Here is a 13,259-nt window from a genome sequence, read left to right on the forward strand (position 1 = left end):
TACTAACAAAAATTAAGGGATATGAAAAAAATTGTAAATTTTTTTACAGATTTTCAACATGCTGTAACTCCGAGTAAATTGCAGCTTCAAGTTTCTAGTATTGAGATCTAACCTTTAAAATTTCCCGGGTCATAGTATCTAGCCTCAATCTAGCCTCAATCTAACCTCACTGAGTAAAAAAAGCATTTTGAACCTTAAATGATGCTCACACAGCCTCAATGAGCCTCACATAATGCTCACACAGCCTCAATGAGCCTCACATAATGCTCACAGAGCCTCAATAAGACTCGATGAACCTCAAATGAACCTAGTCTCGACTATGTAATTTAAATTCGATTAGTATTATTTGAGGCTCTTTGATCGACATTTGAGGCTCGTTGAGGCCCTGTGAGCATTATCTGAGGCATTATCTGAGGAATACCCTGATTAAAAAAGTGAATTGAAAAGTATTGAAAATTATTTCAATTCTTTTCAATCCCTCGGCGGTTTTGGAAAGTATTGAATGAAATTGAAATTTCGATCGTTTGAATACTTTCCAATTCCAAAGTGGAATTCGAAAGTATTGAAAAGAATTCAATCTTTCATCATTTCAATACCTTCCAATTCCAAAGTGGAATTCAAAAGTGATCCGAAATATCGGATTATTTAGGTATTGAGAAGGATTCGGAAAGATTCGAAAATTTCAATTCATTTGAATGTTTTTCAATTCCTCGGAAGTTCAGAAATTCTTTTATTATTTTGGGATTGAAAAGTATTCATTTTATGTCAAAATGAAAACCTTGGGGTATAGAAAGTATTCGAAAGGATTCATTTCTCATCTTTTTCAATACTTTTCAATTCAGTTTTTTAATCAGGGTATTAAGGGATATTTAGAAATCTTGGTATAAATTTGGATATAATGGATAAACCAAGGATACCGTCGGTATTTTTACAACCTCAGAGTCTCGAAAAAACCCTGAAAATTTCAAATCGCCGCGATTTTTCGTTTTTAGTGTTCCAAAGCTTCGAATTCATCGTTTTCGACAAAAATTGCATAATGAGAGATTCTTCGGTTTTCCATTATTTCTTTAATTTCAAAAGGTTTTTTTAGCGGCAAACTTTACTTCTTTGATCGAAATCATTAACTATTGGAAAAAAAAATTAAAAACAAATTTTTTTCAAAAAAATTTATTTTTTCGAAATTTTTTTTTTTCGATATTTTTCTTTTTCATTATCTTCACAATTTATTTTCTTAACATTAAAAGTATTGTAAAGATGATAAGAAAGAAATATATCTAGAGGCCAGATCTGAAAACTAGAAACTTAAAGCTACAATTTGTTTTTATTTTTGTTTGCCGTACAACCATTTTCCTCGGAGTTACAGCATGTTGAAACCCGCTAAAAAATTTACAATTTTTTTTCCTTCCCTTAATTTCTGTTAGCAGTGTATAAAATTTTATGAGGCTGACTTTAGCCAGTAGCGGCATATTCTTTGGGCATGAGTAACACGGAATATTTTAAATTTTTACGCCGAAAATATGTACGGATACTGAAGTACTTTAATTACCACTCATACAAAATATTACATTCTAAGGTGTACTCTGTAAGCACCTTACGAAGTACAAAAATGGTTTTTTTTTCTGTAAGTCTTATAATGTTAAAAGTTAGTCTAAGGTATAGAAAAAATTCTCCAAAAATATCAGCTCACTTTCCCATTGAAAATAAACACAATATTTTTTTCGAAATTAAAATACGACCTATCTTCCTCCCTAAGTGTGTAATATACTATTTTAAAAGAAAGTCGTTCTTTTACTTTGTAAGAAAACAAATGATGAAAATTAGTGCGAGTGCCATTCTCTACACAAACAGAGGCAAAAATTTAAACTTTCAGGTGCTGATCTGGTGGAAAAATAGTATATTACATACCATGGTAAGAAGATAGAGCGTCATGATCTACACATGTGCCCCTTTCGTCTTCGCCTGGCGTAGGCAATTATACGGTATCAGGTTGGGTTTAAATCTCCTACGTTTCTCCCTTGGTGTGTACACGGTAAAAAATGCATGGCGTTTAATGCCATGCTGGTATGATCTCAAGACAGATACCAAAATAGTATGCCCTAAAGGGCCCAAATTACGGTAAACCCACCGTAAATTACGGTAATCCACCGTAAAATACCGATTTACCGTAAATTGCGGTAAATCCACCGTAATTTACGGTAAATCGGTACTTTACGGTGGATTTACCGTAAAATACGGAAATACGGTAATCCACCGTAAATTACGGTAATTCGGTAATCCACCCAATTTTTTTTACGGTAGATTTATCGTATTCGACGGTAAATTCACGGTATAGCCGCCGTAATTTACGGTAACCCACCGTAAAGTACCGATTTACCGTAAATTACGGTGGATTTACCGCAATTTACGGTGGGTTTTCCGTAATTTACGGTGGATTTACCGTAATTTACGGTAAATCTACTCGAATTTTACGGTATTCTACGGTAGATTTACGGTAAAAATACCGTGAATTTACGGTAACTCAGGTCTACTAGGGTGTGAAATATTCCAAGACAGTATTGTAACGAGTTCCAGAAGTATGGCGTTATTTACTATACTGTATAGTACTAAAGCTATAATATTTCTCACACGTATGCATAGCAGGCACGGCGAAACAGCATGACCCTGAGACCCATACTAATGGGCCTGACGGCCATACTGACATTGCGGCGTCCACGACAACTATTGCGAATGTTACTATTCCGCAATAGTCGAATCATCTATGCATACAATTTTATAACCTATAAAAATTTTCGATACCATACTGTATGGCGTTGACGTAATATACTATTTATACGTAATTTAAATAAGAAAATGAATAACTATTGAACTCTTAAAAGGGTTCAGAAATTTCGAGCTGAAGTTTTCGGGAGAGTTATTTTTGTACTGAAGACTAGCTTTTAAGACCATAAGAAACAAAAACTTTTTTTTTTTAACTTCCCTACTATATATATGTATACATATTGAGTAATTATCTTTCATTCTTTTAATTATTCATACAATTGGCAAACGAACATTATTTTCTGATATATTTTTTTTTTAAATTCATTTTTTATTACTTTATGGTCTTAATTATTCGATTACTTACATTCAACTTTTAGGCATTACATTTTGTTGTACAAATCAATATTACTTACTCCACTCAATCGTTAATATATATATAACATCTATTTAATTATCAATCAAAATAAATACATCGCTCGTTTTTATTTTTTTTTTTCTTGCAACGTAAGTAAAGACAAAGATTCGTTTCTATGAATTTTAAGTACATAATTATATCGTATATTACTATGTGTTAAGTTTTCATGTGTCGTTATTAAAGTTCAATGCATAGAAGTATCTTTCTGATTGTTTAAAATTTGCTCTATCTTTTTTTTTTATAATAATATTAATATTGATAATAACATTTTTATTAATTGCGAATTATTATTAATGTTATGTTGCCTTCGTGATTTTGCTATTTAATAAATCTAAAACCAACTTGCTCCACCAAATTTCGTTGAAAGACCCCCGATTCCTTTTCCAAACATACTTCCAACTTTTCCAACAACATTAGATGTTGCATTAGTAAGATTGGCGACATAGTTTGCATCTTCCGCACCTGCAGACTCGACAATTGTTACTTTTGTTTTCGGTCGTTCAACGTCGTCGTCATTCCCATTTTCGGAAAGCCCTCTGTGTCAAGAATAATAATAAATTTTCGATTAAACGATCATTACTAACTAATAAAATGTACAGTCGGCTACCCGCCATAAGCCTCTCCCTCTCATTCGGGAATCACTGAATTGAAACAGTTTCTTCCGCTCAACCACTCTAAAGGATTTTGTACCAGACCGTCCCTAGTAACACGTGTTTGAGCAAGATTCTGGAGTAAGTATCTTGAGCAAGACCTCTGGCTGCTGGTGTCTTTTTCTACGTTTGTGTCTTTCGCAAAATCGTGTATTAAGAAACCTATGTCAAGATTTGTGTATGCTTTGCTCATGGTATCGTACTGAAGAATATTAAAGATATCTTGAACATGGTGCAATGAAAAAGTGTCTGACCCATTTCTTGCCCCAGTGACTTACAGTAGGTGAAAGATTGAAATACTTTCGTTTTGACATAATGAGACTTACAGGCGTGAACTTTGGCATTAATGTTCCCAACAATCGGAAAGACGTCCATTGGACAGGTTACAATTGGAAAAGTAACCGATAGGACATATCCCAATAACCCAGATCCCTATTACCTGAATTACCAATTACTGATAATCTCGATGACCCAAATTTCCAATCACCTAAAATCCCGATCACCAGTAATTTCAGGTACCAATGCTATCAATTACCCAAATTTCCAATAATCCAAAATTTCGATAGCTTAATTTTTCGTTAACCAGAAACATTTGTGACAAGACATTCCGATTGGACAGGTTTCGTAAGCTCAAAGTCAATTTCTTTGTTACATAACGAAGAAACCCTCTTTGAGCTTTTTTATATAACAAAAAACTTGACTTTGAGCTTACGAAACCTGTCCAATCGGAATGTTTTGTCATCAATGTTTCTGGTTAACGAAAAATTAAGCTATCGAAATTTTGGATTATTGGAAATTTGGGTAATTGGTATTATTGGTAATTGAAATTACTGGTGATCGGGATTCTAGGTGATTGGCAATTCGGGTTATCGGGATTATTAGTAATTGGTAATTCAGGTAATAGGGATCTGGGTTATTGGGATATGTCCTATCAGTTACTTTTCCAATTGGAAATTGTCCAATGGCCGTCTTCCCCAACAATCTTAGGAAGTCCCCATCATTTGTATTTTGTTTGAATAACCAACTTCAAGGGGGGTTTCAGTGGAGTCGACGATTAAAATACTCTCGTTTTTTTTCATTATTCAAATCAGTTTTCGAAAAAATTACCGATGGTAAGAAATTTTTAAGATTGTTGGGAATATTTATGCCAAAGTTCAAGTCTGCAAACCGGATACCGCAAAATCGGGAGTATATTTATCATTCAACCCACTAAAGTACCCCCCACGGGAAGCCGAAGGAAATTGATTTTGTCTATCTTTTTTAACATTGAATATCTAGATGACGATTCCAACGTTCATTAAGTCCGACTGACGATTACAACGTTTATAACGTCTGACTGACGATTTAAATTTCGACTCGGGCTTGCAATTTAAACACAAGTATCTGCAGCAAGACACATACGTAGAAAAAGACACTAGCACCTATCGATCTTGAGAGCAGACTTGCTCAAGAATTAAAAAAAATTGTTATATGGGAATTAATGATGAAAATATTTATTTATTTATTTTTCGCGGAGAATAATTCAATCAATATTAGTTTATTCAATATTAAGTAGACTATAATTTATTTTCATAATTGTAATCATGAATTTCATTCAAAATTTCTGTTACAATCAAAAAGTTTTATTGAGCACTACGTTCATCAATAAAATTATTATTATTATCATAACTGTAATTAGTACTGGTATCGATGGCATTGTACCGAAATGTAAATATAACGGTTAAAATCATACACGGAAAAAAATAAACTTTAAAAATTAGTGATCGAAATTATAACCTGGAACCCGGGTGTCAATATGGAGAATTTTAACATTCCAAATAATAAATTTTAGAATACGTGTTGTCAATTTTCTAAGTATCAGTTACAATTTCTAAAGTTTAAATAGTGATTTTTCTTGCATAGACAATAAATTTTCATACTTATCCTGTAATCATTCACGTTTTAATTATAAATGAAAAAATTACTATAGAGAATGATAGTATATTTACTGGCTTCTTTATCATTATATTACTTGTCGTTCTCAATTTATATAAGGTACCCACGGGTAATGAAGCCTGCCGGATAATAAGGCCTAAGTGACAGAAATGATATTTAAAATAACCGCCTCCGCTAAAGGCTACTCCAGTAGAAGGGTCTTGCATAAAGATGTTACGACAAGTTTATAGAATCCTGATACCACGTTCCCTGTCTTCTATATTTCATCATCCATCATATGATGTCGTAGTGCAGAAGAGATTATAAAAAAACAATCTGGTCTTCTGACTCTTAAAAAGGATACTGATCGTTTTAAGTGCTGATGAACAAAACAATCTAGTCTTCTGTCTTTAAAAAGTATTGTTGCTAAATTCAAGTGATGATTCATCTCTAATACCAATTTTATTAAGTATAATTAAACTATTCCAGTTTGTTGAACCCGTAGGCTTTATTACCTTACTGTAGTAAAATAAGGCCTATTTGTATGGTTTTTGTAAAAGTTCAATTTTTTGTTTGTTTGTGATATAAATTACCATTACTTCACTATATTTTATGGCTAATGTATTGAAACAAAGATTTATGATACATTTCGATAACTAAATGCAATATTTTCGATTCTATTCAAAATCTCCCTTAGCTAGGCCTTATTACCCGCCGGTACCTTAGTTCATTTTTTACCATGTAGAAAATAGGAAGGCTTATAACGGATAATCAAAGAAAAAACTAAATGCACGGTAGTGGGGAGACCGGAATTCTAAAAAAAATTTCCCGTACGTCCCCGAGACCAGTTCCTAGACAGTGTTCCCGAGTCAAAATTAAAAAAGGAATTTGAGCCTCCAAATTGTATATGAGTGCAAGGAAGTTGAAATTATCATTTTAGATTATGGTGATCTGTACTATAAATTAATAATTTGAACCTCAACTTGATAACTTTGTCAACTTTTACTATGTTTAGGTTAAAATTATACATTTACATGGTGAGAAAGGCTCTTATCAGATCGCATACAATCGATTTAGGAAAAAACGGAAGAAGGGGTCGTTAATCGAAAATGAGTAGTGTTTGAATCAAATATCACTAATCGATTCGTAATTCAAATCGAATAATCAGAACCTTTGAATTTCCACGAGTGATATTTGAAATACTTTGAAATACGAGTGATATACTAGAAAATTTAAACTGACGAAGAATTCGAAAAGTACTTTTGAAAAATAATCTACTTATCTACTTAGAATGCAGCCATTATTGTAATGATAATATCAAGCTAAAGAATTGAGCTGATTCGAAGTTACAAATTAAAAGTAAGGTAGGCCTTGGAGGGTTAAAATATCATTTTAAAATGGGATTTATTTCTTCATGCGCGATTTTTCATTCAGTGAAAAGTTTAAATCAAACGAATTGAGGATTTTGAGGCTCCAACTACTTATTTGATTTTGACTCGGATTATGACGGCTAGTCGATAGTACATATGATCATATAAGCATATATAAAGTATTATTTTACAAACTACTTACTCGTCATTCTGAGCACTCATTGTTAAGGCACAAGTTGCTTCTTCTGTCTGCATTCTTTGCGCTATCGTCTGATATGTCTTGGAATTCAATTTGTCTTCCATCACTCCTTGAAGTTCAAAATCTGAATAAACTTTCTTTACAATATGAGCTAAACAAGTACACTGATAAAGATGAAGACTGTGATCCAATCTGTCCGTTAACCAGGTGCACAGCATTTTTATTTGTTCAGTATACCATTGCTAAAATTCACAACGATATTAATGTAACAACTGAACTATACATTTAAATTCATTTAACTTGTGTTAAATTAATGTACCTCAAAAAAGTTCAAAATCCATAATTCATCAATAACTTTACTGCGAATTTGATCCATACAATTTCTTGTAAAATTGACGTAAGCTTGGCCCATTTCTTTACCACTGCCAGAGACTTTCTAAACATTCAAATTACGGTATGCTATAAGATAACTGTTTATAAAAATCACAAATACGTTTATTTTAACTGAAGATTTGACTACCGGAAGAATCTTCTAGGCTAAAATAATTGCTATACCGTGAAACTAAGAATAGAACCAATGAATGAGCCTTCATCGTAACGTGATAACTTGGATAAAGTTGCTTCTAAAACTGTGACAAGTTTGTTGATCATCCCCTGGTTCATACTGGCCGATGTTTTCTCTATCAAATCATCAATTTTAGAGTGGTACTGGTGCTAAAATCATAGAAGCCGTTATGTTAATTGTGTTGAACGATTAAAATTTTATATATGTTACATAATGATTAAATCTAGAGCTTTCAATTTTTTACTTTGATTATTATATTTCACACAGAAAGAATAGAACCTGACTGGTTACTGTTCTGCACCGTACTGAGTCGGGTGCAAAACAGTAACCAATCGGGTTCCAATCTTTCCGTGATAGTAAGATGTACCTGGTGGATCCGAATAACGATAATTTACCACATTTGGTCGTAACCGCCCGTAGGGGAGGGTGGGGCAAAGTGGGTCCCTTAAGGCAAAGTAGGCCCCCTTCAAATTTGGAAAGCCACCAAAATTTTTGGGCAAAGTGGGCCCGCCTAAAATTTGAGAGCAAAGTGAGCACTCTGAAATTTTTTTTGAACGAGGCTCATAATAAGTCACCTTCACTTTTTTACGACTATTCACTTATTACTGATTAGTTTATTTATGGCTTACCCATTTTTGCCCACTTTGCCCCATATTTTAAAATTCGTAATTTATTATGAACACAGCTTATTCATAACATTTTTAAAGTGAAGAATTTAAAAAAAGTAAAACGAGCAATAAATTTGTCTCGCACAATTCTTTTAGATGGGGGCCCACTTTGCCCCTAATTTTCGATTTTTCAATTTTAATGGACACAGCTTATCAATGTTAAATAACAAACAAGGGCCTATAAAGTAGTGTAACGAGTAAAAAAAATCGGTCTGTCAGTTGACCCTGCGGGCCAGCCCCAAAACTTCCCGCTGTTTTCGAGCTCGCTGAGCTCGAAAACATTATTGTGAATATATTTTCGAGCTCTTCGAGCTCGCAAATACTTTTGTATGCCATTGTTTTGTAAAAAACCATTTTTTAGCATTTCTTTCTTCCACGATATCTCGCGAACGAATTAACCGATTTTGATGGTTGAGGTGGCAATCGACGCGTTTTATCAAGTTCTAAAGCTGGTCGAATTTTGAAATTGATTTATTCAGCCGTTTTTGAGAAATTTCAAAAAAACCAAGGAAAAAATTTTTTTTGAATTCTTTCGTCAACGGTTTCTCTTGAACGAATAAACCGATTTTGATGGTTGAGGTGGCATTCGACGCGGCTTATAGAGTTTTAGAGCTGATTAGATTTTGGAATCAATCCATCGAGCAAATTGGAAGTTATCCAAATAAAACATTTTTAAAAAAATTTTATTTTTGAAATATCTCTGAACGTACCCTACCGATTAAGTTCAAATTTCTACGGCCTCAAGACATTAACAAGCCGCGTCGAATGACACCTCAACGATCAAAATCGGTTCATCCGTTCAAGAGTTATGAATATTTACATACATACATACGTACGTACGTACGTACATACGTACGTACGTACGTACACACATACATACACTCGGACATCATCGTGAAATTAGTCAGAATAGCTTCCTAGGACCTCGAAACGTCGACATCTGATGGAAATTCGATTTTCGTAAATCGGACCGAAACCAATAACTTCCCGAATTTTTGAAAATTTACAATTTTCTTAGCGGGAAGTTAAAAAGTAAAGGTAATCCCAATTCTAGCTTACGGGGCCCACTTTGCCCCACCCTCCCCTACAATACGGTATTTCTCCAGCAAACTTGCCGCAATTTACGGTAATTTACAGCATTTCGCGGCAACTTACAGTAATATACGATAATGTATGGTATTTTACAGTGACTTACGGTAGAATACGGCAATTTACCGTCATTTGCGGCATTTTTGCCGTAAGCACTATATGTTTTTTTATTTTTACAGTTTTCACAGTGCAATATTTTATTTTACGGTAAATTACCGTTCTGTTACTGCGAATTTACGGTAAAAAAACTGTACCTTTACTGTGAAATACCGTACTTTTGCCGGAAAATACCGTAATTCTTTCGAGTACTGTAAATTACGGTAATTTCAGTAATTTCCCGTAGTTTGGATCCGCAAGAAATATATGAAGTAACGTAAAAAAATTGCTTAATATAAAAGCTACTATAGATTCCGCTCACAGTTAAGATATATGTTGCGATGTTCTATAAAATTCATTAATATTTATATCAGAGTGATGTGAAAATGTTATTTGTGTTCGAAACGATTTCAAACTTCAAAATCAAATATAATAAATACAAAGATCATTACATTACATTACATTATAAGCTACCCAGGAAAAATGAAGTAAATCGTTATTTTGTTTTTATTTTTTTCTCCCACGATACCTTTTAAACGAATCAACCGACTACGACGATTCTTGCAACAGTCGGCGCGTTATAGAATGAATCAACCAATTTAGGTGGTTCTTGCGACAAACAGTGTGTTTTATTAAATTCTAAAGCAGGTTAATTTTTAAATTGATCGGTTTAGTCGTTTTAAAGATATTGGAAAAATACCGTTTTCGTCCATTCCGTTCTCCTGATATTTCTCGAATAAATTTATCAATTAAGATATTTTTGGTGGCAATAGACGCGAATTATTATGCTCAAGAGCTGATTAGGTATTGGAATTGATTAAGCGAATCGTTGTTGAAATATTAAAAAAAAATTTTTTTTCTTTTCGTATTTCTCAATTATCTCGTAATCTATTAGATCTGCTGGGCTCAATCTTGAGTCGTTAGATTCAAAGTCTAGTATGCTGACCACTGCACTGAACCATGTATATAAGAATGCAGTAGTCCCTTTTGTTGATTAAAATTTTTTAAATTTCCGACTTTATTAGATTACCGATCAATGATTACTTACCACGTCAACTCCATCAACTGCACATAGCTTAAAGCTTTGATTTTTCGCATCTAAAATAACATTAACCATAGCACACATTTCAGAAGGTATTATATAATCCGTAGAGATGAATGTTACGCCTTTCTTTAGCCATTGTTGAAATGACGTATCAGTTCGTTGAATGCATGATTCTATCATATCACACGCCATGAGCTTCAAACGTTGTTCTAAATGTTGTCTAAATTCTTGATCTGGCCAATGAAGACCACCGATGAATGATTGCAGAGCATCGAGTTTCCAAAAAAGATCTTCGGAAGTAGCGCATCCATTTCCTTTAATCTCCCAGCGTTCTTTTTCGAATCCTTTGTGAATAGACTGTGCTATTGATGTTTCCATGAGATCTACGTAACGTACCACCAATGGTGCAAACGTATCTCTAAGGTGTTGATGAAATCGTCCATTTTTTAAATTGTCTGTTTTGCATTTATATAAAATTAATTAAAGAATTATGATATTAAATAATTTAGTTTTGATTAATGAATCTGAATTTTGTATGATGAATGAATGAATTATACAAAAATGGCTTTCTTGAATTATTACTTACCATCTAATCGAAGATAATCGTTTAAAATTTGAAATAACGGAAAACTGTCCCAGGTATCAGCTGGTTGTTCAGATAAAACTTTGTCCATGTCAACCGCAAAGAGAGACCAGAAGATCTCAGCATGCTCCACCAGGAGGTCGCTAAACCAGGCGAACGCCTGCGGTGCAGTGTAGTAGGAGCGAAACGTGAAAATATTGGACGACACACAAATACGGTGGAAAATATTTCTTTTGCCCAGGACGGTGGGATCGCCAGCCATGGGCAAAGAGCTCTCGAGGACTCAGAAGACACTACAAACTATTTTTCTACTCTATAAGCTAATTCTACTAAATGAATGTATGCTAAAATAATTTATTGAAATAAGCGATAAAGTATCGGCGATTATATCGATTAATGCTTTGTTAATAATATTTAAAATTGTCTTCTGAGGAGGTTTCAGACCCTTACCTGAATCTGTTCAATAGCATGCTTACCCTCTACCTCGAAAACCCTTAACAATCAACACTCAGTTCTAAAAACCTAACTAATACCTCCGAATAATGTTCTTCATTTTGTTGTAGTAAGTCGACGCAAAGTTCAGCTAATCTTATCAGATCCTCTAGTTTTTTTCCTGGAGGAGCACATTCTGTGTTGTATTCATCTTCTATTTTTGCTGCAGCCGATAACATATCATAATTAACAAGTGCTGCAGTTTCTAAACATGATTTAATCATTCCTCGAACTTCATCAGGTGGAACTGGTGTCGATATGTCTTTCATAAGAACACGTTCTAAGAGAGATAAAGTTGCCTTCAGAGCACCTTCTGGACGACCAAATGGAAAACTATACCTGTAAATAATGCGAACAAATAAATCAGTTACTTAACAAATTTTATATCGAAAACTGTTCTTGGAAAAAATGTCATTTGAAAACACTTGTACACAAAGAAAATATTACAATGAAATCCAGTTGATAGTGAACCATGAACGATTTCAATTGTTTTAAGTTCCGGTGGGCCATCCTGAAAACTTCTTACTGTTTTCGAGCCCTTTGAGCTCGAAAACATTATCATAAATACATTGTAGTGTCATAGGAAAGGAAAACTGTTTAATGTCAGAACATGTCAGATAATGGTGTTCTTACGCGGTGGTAAGATCAATTTTAAGGACAAAATTAAATTGGAAACAAACGTCTTAATGAATTAACTGTGGTGAAAAACCTTAGTATTGATAATAGATAGTAAATTGAATTTTATTAGTCTCATAGATAGGGCACTATTACATGTCTAGTACATGGACTATCAAAAGCAAATAGAGCTTTAGGTTGTATAATGGGACTTGGGAAAAACCTCCAGTAGTGTAAACTATGAAGCAATAATATGTAATATTAGTTAGACCTATATTACAATGTGAAAATGTCATCTGGTCGCCGTTTTTTGCGATGGACAGAAGTGATTGAAATTTGTTCGGCATCGGGTAGATGAAAATGTAGTTCTCTATTGAAGCTGTAAATACGTCAAAATAAGTGCAAATAAAGTGAGGATCAACAAAGAAATGATCGAGCTATTTCAGAGGCATGAAATTACTGATTTAGTCTCTTCTCATAAGGTAGTGCGTAATTATTCTGATTGGAGTCTTCTGAGATACTGGCAGCCCTGGTGGAACTGAATTGTAATTCAGTAATGTACCGAAATCTGTTGTAAAGTGCGGATTTTCACGGTAAAAATATGGTATTTTCCGGTGAAATACCGCATACGGTGAACCAGCGAAATACATAATGTACCCGAACACTGCGCTGACGATGAAATACTGCAACTTTGCCGTACTTTACGGTATTAATTAATTAGTGTAACAGGACCTCGGTCCACCTTCACCGACCGGAGGCCGGTTCCTCGCCATTTTGGGCATATTCGCGCTGCGGAAT

The 13,259-nt window shown here is 33.9% G+C and overlaps 1 protein-coding gene across 5 annotated transcripts in view; it reads right to left on the bottom strand.

Moving 5' to 3' along the window:
* Positions 1–3,239: 3,239 nt before the first annotated feature.
* Positions 3,240–13,259, bottom strand: part of LOC130666225 (calcium-dependent secretion activator) — a 30,567-nt gene continuing 20,547 nt past the window's right edge. For 3 of the 5 annotated variants that reach the window (XM_057467014.1, XM_057467015.1, XM_057467016.1), the window contains 7 exons: positions 11,885–12,185; positions 11,358–11,514; positions 10,775–11,226; positions 7,864–8,022; positions 7,628–7,744; positions 7,312–7,550; positions 3,240–3,711 (listed from right to left, as the gene is read on the bottom strand). In XM_057467014.1, the coding sequence (XP_057322997.1) occupies positions 3,507–3,711; positions 7,312–7,550; positions 7,628–7,744; positions 7,864–8,022; positions 10,775–11,226; positions 11,358–11,514; positions 11,885–12,185 (1,630 nt within the window). In that variant the 3' untranslated portion in view covers positions 3,240–3,506. Of the gene's footprint in view, positions 3,712–7,311; positions 7,551–7,627; positions 7,745–7,828; positions 8,023–10,774; positions 11,227–11,357; positions 11,515–11,884; positions 12,186–13,259 lie in introns of those variants that run through there. The other 2 variants (XM_057467017.1, XM_057467018.1) reach the window with 2 other exon arrangements.

Source organism: Microplitis mediator, chromosome 4 (assembly GCF_029852145.1).
Source record: "Microplitis mediator isolate UGA2020A chromosome 4, iyMicMedi2.1, whole genome shotgun sequence".
NCBI classification, from domain to species: Eukaryota; Metazoa; Arthropoda; class Insecta; order Hymenoptera; family Braconidae; genus Microplitis; species Microplitis mediator.